The 7,129-nt window shown below is 48.0% G+C and overlaps 2 protein-coding genes across 2 annotated transcripts; both read right to left on the minus strand.

Annotated features, from left to right (window-relative positions):
• Positions 1–3,199: 3,199 nt before the first annotated feature.
• Positions 3,200–3,592, minus strand: LOC148209209 (uncharacterized). The gene has a single exon (XM_088117451.1). The coding sequence runs from the start codon at positions 3,590–3,592 to the stop codon at positions 3,200–3,202; it is 393 nt and encodes a 130-aa protein (XP_087973577.1).
• A 78-nt stretch (positions 3,593–3,670) lies between these two features.
• On the minus strand, positions 3,671–5,164 carry LOC111018305 (uncharacterized). The gene is made up of 3 exons (XM_022294341.1): positions 4,308–5,164; positions 4,151–4,238; positions 3,671–4,030 (listed from the first exon to the last, which is right to left on the minus strand). The coding sequence occupies exons 1-3, from the start codon at positions 5,162–5,164 to the stop codon at positions 3,671–3,673; spliced, it is 1,305 nt and encodes a 434-aa protein (XP_022150033.1).
• Between the last annotated feature and the right edge of the window lie 1,965 nt (positions 5,165–7,129).

The following is a 7,129-nucleotide window of genomic DNA, read 5'->3' on the forward strand; positions in this document are numbered from 1 at the left end:
AGTCAATGTCGATGTCTTCTAGTTTCTCAACTTCAAGTAATAGTAGTTCGTCTGCGAGGCAGCTCGGAATTGGGACCCTTCGCCTGGTAGGGCCGATTCCGTAGATGAGTTTGCTAGTAGGTTAGACTCCGAACTAGAAGAGGAGATAGATAACTTTAGGTTCTCGGAAGACGAGGGAGATGATAGTGACACCTCGACCTCGAGTCTAGGTTTAGAATATCCTTCCCAAATGCCTGAGAACTACCTCGGCCGTCTTCATAGGAGGTATAGTATTCTAGACGACATCCTTCTTAGACTTCCCAAGGAAGGGGAACGAGTTGATAATCTACCTGAAGGGCGCGTGACCCTTTACCTGAAAATGTTTGAGTATGGTTTTCGCCTTCCCGTTCACCCCTTAGTGCAGGAGTTCCTAGTCCGAACTGGATTAATCCCTGCTCAGGTGGCCCCCAATGGATGGGGAGTCATTTTCGGTTTAGCCGTTTTATTCTGGCTTAGATGTAGGGAAGTGGACGATTTGGACCTCCTCGGAGTCGACCAGCTTCTGGCTTGCTTGAGGTTAAGCGAATCTCTAGGAAGCCAGGGAAATATTACCTGTGTGCCAGGAAGGGTGCAAGAGGCATTCTAAAGGGCCCAACCTCCATAAAGAAGTGGGTTGAAAAGTGGTTCTTCGCCTCTAGCGCGTGGCTGGCCAGGAACGAGTCCGACCTACCTTTCTTCAACGTCCTCTATAGGTTTGAGAACTTAGGTAAGGAATAGAGTCTGTACTTGCTTTCAATTATTTTTCTTCATTGTTTAACCCAAAACTTTACCAATTTCAGTCGCTATAAGGCCGATCCCTCAACTTTCTGAGCCGACCTTCAACGTTCTAAAGTTTTTCAAAGGCAGACTCAAGATTGGTAAGCAGATCAACACGTTTATCACAAACAAGCTTCTTCTTTCCTCCAGACTGCTGGACTACAATCCTCTTCTAGCCCTACTCGAAGTTCGGAGACCGAACTTCGAACTAGTTCAGTTGCCTTTGAATGTCTTTGTGCTTGATATCAGACGTTTTTCGTACCTTGTGCTTAACTCACAACTGTTTTTCCTTGCAGCCATGGTTTGTGGCTTCTCCCAGGATGTTCGGCGCAAGCGCCCATGCACTGGGCATGCTTCTAAGAACAAGGAGGCACCTTCCCTACTTTCGCTGACCTTCCCACCGAAGTCGAGGTGGTTGTGGTCGGACATGAAGCCACTTCGACGCGGGAGGCGACTGCGGCCGGCGCCTCTTAGGATCACGAGATCCTTGAAGTTTCTCCCTTTCAGGAGATTTGGAGGAAGGCTTCCCCCAAGAAGTCCAAGAAGAAGAAGCGCAAGACCCACCACTCCTAGGACGAGGTGAGGGAAGTGCGCACTGGACGGCAAGTCAGTCCTTTTAAGGACTTAGTTGACGACCTTGAGGCTAGGATAGGCGGCACCTCTGACATCGAGATGAAGATTAAGGTAGAGCCGTCTAGTGCTGGGTGAAGGAAAAAGCCATGGAGATGTCAGGCTCATGCTTTGACTGCTGTTGGAGGAGGGCTTACAAGTTCGTCAGCGCTCCCGGGTCGGGCATACAATGACTGTTGGACTATACTGCTGAGGTGAGACCTTGCTTACTTTCCTTTGCATTTGTAGACTTATCTTTTATATTAACACTTTGATTCTCTTTGTCCATGCCCATAGGCTCATGCTGCTGCTTGCCAGACATCCATTATGGTGAAGGCCGAGCTGGAGGGGCGTGGCTTTCTTATTGTGAAGGAGCGGGAGGCCTCTTCAGCTGCCTTGGAGGGGGAACTCAAAGAGGCTCGCGTTGAGGCTCAGGCATGGAGATCCACCTCTGAAGCTGACAAGGCCGAGCTCAAAAGTGCCCAAGCAGAAGTTGCTCGACACCTGGAGAATCTGAGGGGCACGCATGCCATGGTCAAGTGCCTTGAGAAGGAGAATTTCGTGCTGATGAAGCAAAATAATGACCTCGAGCACCTCCGAGACGACCTAGAAGGCAAATTAAAGTCGCGATGCCGAGATGGCAGACCTAAAGGCCAAGCTCGAGCTCGAAGAGTCCAAGCTCCGCAATGAGGTTCTTCTGGAGGAAGCGTTTCACAAGCATCCTGACTTCGACGGCTTCGCCAAGGACTTTAGTGATGCTGGCTTTAGATTCCTGATGAAAGGAATCCAAGAAGTGGCGCCCGAGCTCGATCTCGCGCCCATCAAGCTCAGGTATGCGGAGAAGTGGGCTTCCGGTTCCAATGAGACCCCTGGCCCCTAGGACTTCGTGGAGCAATGCTTGAAGGAGCTCGAGTCCGATGCCGAGCTCAATGAGGGCGATGACGCGGATCCGTCTTCACAAGAAGTTGGGGGGCTCTCCTCCCAACCGCTGGTGCGAATTCGTCCCAAGAGACTGGGATGATGGATTCCCAGGAGATTGACATCTTTGGGTCCCAAGGCGAGCTTGGATTGTACCTCGGAAGCAACTGAGGCTCCTCCACTCTCTTTTCAACCCTGTTGTTTTTGTCTTGATCTTTTATTTCTTGTATCTGGCCACGAGGCCTATACACCTTAGCCACAACTCCACTTATTAATATCAAGTGACATTTGGAACCACCTTTTGAAACTTGTAAATTCTAAAATTTCGGATTTTCTTTCTTAGTCAACGTCTCACTTCGAACTCGTTAGTTCTTTAGAGATTCAAATTTTCTAAGCCCTAATTCACATCTCACCTCGAACTTGCAAGTTTTAAAGGTTCGAATTTTCCAAATCTTAATTCACATCTTACATTGAACTCGTAAGTTCTAAAGGTTCGAATTTTCCAAATCTTAATTCGCATCTCACCTCAAACTCGTAAGTTCTAAAGGTTCGAATTTTCTAAATCTTAATTCACATCTCACGTCGAACTCGCAAGCTCTAAAGGTTCGAATTTTCCAAATCTTAATTCACATCTCACCTCGAACTCGTAAGTTCTAAAGGTTCGAATTTTCCAAATCTTAATTCACATCTGACTTCAAACTCGTAAGTTCTAAAGGTTCGAATTTTCCAAATCTTAATTCACATCTGGCCCCCATTTAATTTCACATCGAACTCATGCCCTTAGGAGACATGAAATTAAATGACACAAGAGTCTAATACTGATATTATTCCTTGAAAATTTTACAAGTCCAATCCATTTTCGGACCATTTTAACATTTCAAGGGTAATATCTCTTCAAATGCTCTGTGTTCCACGGGTGCGAGAGTAACTTCCCTTCGAGATCGGCAAGCATATATGTCCCAGGTCGGACTATGCCCTTGACTTCAAATAGCCCCTCCCAACTTGGTTCCAACGTCTCAACATGTCTCTGTATTTTGCGAAGGACTAAGTGTCGGACCTGAAAACTCCAAGATCGGACTCTCAAGTTGTAATGCCTTGCCATGCGATTTTGGTACTCTGCCAAACGCAGTTGGGCTGCTTCCCTCTTTTCATCAAGGAGATCGAGGTTAAGGAACATCTTTCCCTCGTTCCTAGCATGCTCGTAGTAGTCTATCCTCTCCATTGGCATTCCTATTTCTACGGGCACCACGACCTTGGAACCAAAGGCCATGGCAAATGGGGTTTCGCCAGTGGACTCCGGCGACGTAGTTCGGTAGAACCAGAGTACCTCAGGTAGCTCCTCGCCCTATCATCCTTTCTTTGCGTCCAGCCTTAATTTAAGGCCGCGCTTAATGATTTTGTTTACCGCCTCCACTTGCCCGTTGACCTTGGGGTGAGCCGGGGATGAGCAGATGTGGCTAATCCCGAGCTTGTGGCAGAAGTGTTTGAACTTGGTGTTGTCAAACTGCTTGCCATTTTCTGTCACAATAGCATTGGGTATGCCGAAACGGTAGACCACGCTCGTCCAAATAAAGGTCGTAAATCTAGCCTCTGTGATTGTCGAGAGTGCTTCGGCCTCGGCCCAGTTGGTGAAGTAATCCACGGCAACGACGACATACTTGGTCTGCCCTTTGTCCAATAGAAAGGGTCCGATAAGGTCAACTCCCCACTGCGCAAAGGGCCATGGTGCTAAGATCGAAGTCAGCAGCTCGGGAGGTTGGTGGATGAAATTCATAAAGCTTTGGCAATTGTCACATGCTTTCACAAATTCTTTCGCGTCTTAATCCACTGTGGGCCAGTAGTAGCCCTGACGAATGGCCTTCGCCGACAATGACCTAGCCTCCGTGTGATTGCCACAAACCCCTTCATGCACTTCCCTGAGGACATAGTTCCCATCTTATTTGGAAATGCATTTAAGGAGGGGTAAGGAAAATCCACGCTGGTACATTGTTCCATCTCGAAGCAAGAACCGAGCTGCTTTCCTTGTCATTTTTTTGGCTTCCCTCAGATCTATCGGGATATTACCTTCTAAGATGTTCCTGATCGAATCCATCCATGATGGAGGCTGGGAGTCGACTTCCATCATATCCGGCTCTAAAATAGAAGGGTTATCCAAGATTTCCACCGAGACCGATCTCGCTAGGTTGGTCTCGTAGGCTGATGCTAACTTAGCAAAAGCATCGACATTAGAGTTTTGTGACCTCAGAATCTGGCTGATTTCGTGAGCTTGAAAATGGGCGAGGTGCAACCTGACTTTTCCCAGGTACTTCTCCATCCGAGGGTCTTTTGTCTGATACTCTTCTTTGATCTGATTCACTATCAGTTGTGAATCGCTGAACATTTCAAGGTGGCTGGCTCCAAGTCCTCTTGCCATGGGCAGTCCGGCCAATAGGACTTTGCACTCGGCCTCATTGTTTGAGGTGCGGAAGTTGAAGCGAAGGGCGTACTCAAAACGCATGCAATCCGGGGCGAGGAGAAGCACACCCGCTCCGCATCCCTTTTCATTTGAAGACCCATCCATGTACATCGTCCATGGCTGGTCGGACGCAGATGTTTGAGACGTTGGGGGAGTGAGTTCGGCTATGAAGTCTGCGACGACCTGCCCCTTCACAACCGTTCGGGGCTCGAACTGAATATCGTACCCACTCAGTTCGAAGGCCCATTTCATCAATCTTCCAGCTGTTTTTGGTTTATGAAAAACTTGCTTCAAATGCAAGTTTGTGAGCACAGTCATTGTGTGGGCTTGGAAGTACGGCCTCAACCTTCGTGCCGAGGTGACCAAGGCGAGAGCCAGCTTCTCCATTTAGGGATACCTTGTCTCGACCTCGGTCGTGACCTTACTTGTATAGTAAACATGATTTTGTCGTATTCCGTCTTGCTTGATTAAGGCCGAGCTGACTGCATTGTCAGATACGGCCAGATATAAATGCAGCTTGTCCCCTGGCATAGGCTTTGGGAGCAATGGTGCCGAGCAGAGGTAGTTTTTGAGTTCTTCAAAGGCTGTTTCACATTCGGCTGTCCACTCAAAAGGTCCCTTCTTTCTTAGGGTTTTGAAGAAAAGGATACACTTATCCATGGACATGGAGACAAACCTATTAAGGGCAGCGATTCTCTCGTTAATGCATTGTAGCTGCTTAAGGGTCCTTGAGGCTTGCATCTCGAGCACGACCCTTATCTTCTCTGGGTTAGCCTCTATGCCGCGATTATTCACCATGAACCCTAGGAACTTGCCAGATGAGACTCCAAAGGCGCACTTGGCAGAATTTAACTTCATTTGGTACTTTCGGAAGACCTCGAAAGTTTCAGTCAGGTCGCCCAGGTGTGACCTGGACTGCTTGCTCTTGACAAGCATGTCGTCCATGTAGACTTCCATATTGCGTCTGATCTTGCTGGCGAACATCTTGTTCACCATCCTTTGATATGTCGCCTCTGCGTTCTTTAGACCGAAGGGCATGACCTTATAGTAGTATAGGCCTTGATTGGTTATGAAAGAGGTGTGGACTTGATCTGGCTCATGCATTTTTATCTGGTTGTATCCAGAGTAAGCATCCATGAAGGTGAACAGCTCTTGCCCGGTCGTAGCGTCCATGAGCTGGTCGATCCTCGACAGTGAGAAACAATCTTTTAGACAAGCTTTGTTGAGATTGGTTAAATCTACGCACATTCCCCACCTTCCGTTAGATTTTTTAACTAAGACTACGTTAGAGAGCCACTCGGGATACAAAATTTATTTTATGTATTCAGCTTTAAAAGTTTGTTTACTTCCTCAACAATTACATCACTCATCTCCCTATTTACAGGTTTTCTTTTTTGCTTGACAGGTCGAAATGATGAGTCGATGTTGAGGCGATGAACCATAATCTTCAAATCTATGCCCAACATATCCTCATGAGACCATGCGAACACGTCCGAGTTCGCCCTGAGGAAGGAGATGAGCTCCTCTCTGTCCGCGGCCCCCAGCTTCGTGCCTATGCTCACTTGCTTTTCTGGGCTGAGCAAAGGGATAAGCTCCAGATCTTCTGTAGGCGTAGCCACCTCTCGCTGGCTAGTCTTGGGCAGCTCGTCCTTGGAAGCTTGAACTGCTGGACTTAGAAGATTTGTCAGTTCTTCGAGGGTGCAAACCGCTGATCCCTTGAGTGTAGAGGTGTAGCAATCGTGGGATGTTTTCTACTCTCCTCGGATCATGCCGACCCCATTGATTGTGGAGTACTTCATGACTTGATACAAAATCGATAGGATGGCATAAAGTGAGTGAATTATTGGTCGTCCGAAGATAGCGTTGTAGGACGACCTTCCGTCTATCACTACGAACTCGGCCATCTGGTGACTTGAGTGTCACCTTGACCGATTGTAATGGGAAGATCAATGCATCCCTCAGGAGTGACAGATTCACCTGCGAATCCAACTAAAGGTGTTGAACTTTTCTTCAACTGCGCCCTGGTCCATCCCAGAGCTAAATAAGTGGTGAGAGATAAGATGTTGGCTGAGGTACCCCTATCGACCAACACCCTTCTGACCTGCACATGGTCGATCAGTGGTGAGATCACCAAGGTGTCATTGTTGGGCAAATGCACCCTCTCAAGATCGGAGTCGGAGAAGGAGATGGGACAGGTGGACTTTTGCTCCTGGATAATACAGATTTCACGTCGAGCCTCCCTGGCAAGCTCCTTCCTCTTATTCCCCGACTGGCCTCCACTAGGGCCACCGACAATAGTGTTGATGACCACAGGCGGTCATCCCTCCAAGGTGGCGTCCTTGAACGCTTCCT

Source organism: Momordica charantia, assembly GCF_013281855.1.
Source record: "Momordica charantia cultivar OHB3-1 chromosome 9 unlocalized genomic scaffold, Mcharantia_2.0 BLBB01000009.1, whole genome shotgun sequence".
Taxonomy (NCBI): domain Eukaryota; kingdom Viridiplantae; phylum Streptophyta; class Magnoliopsida; order Cucurbitales; family Cucurbitaceae; genus Momordica; species Momordica charantia.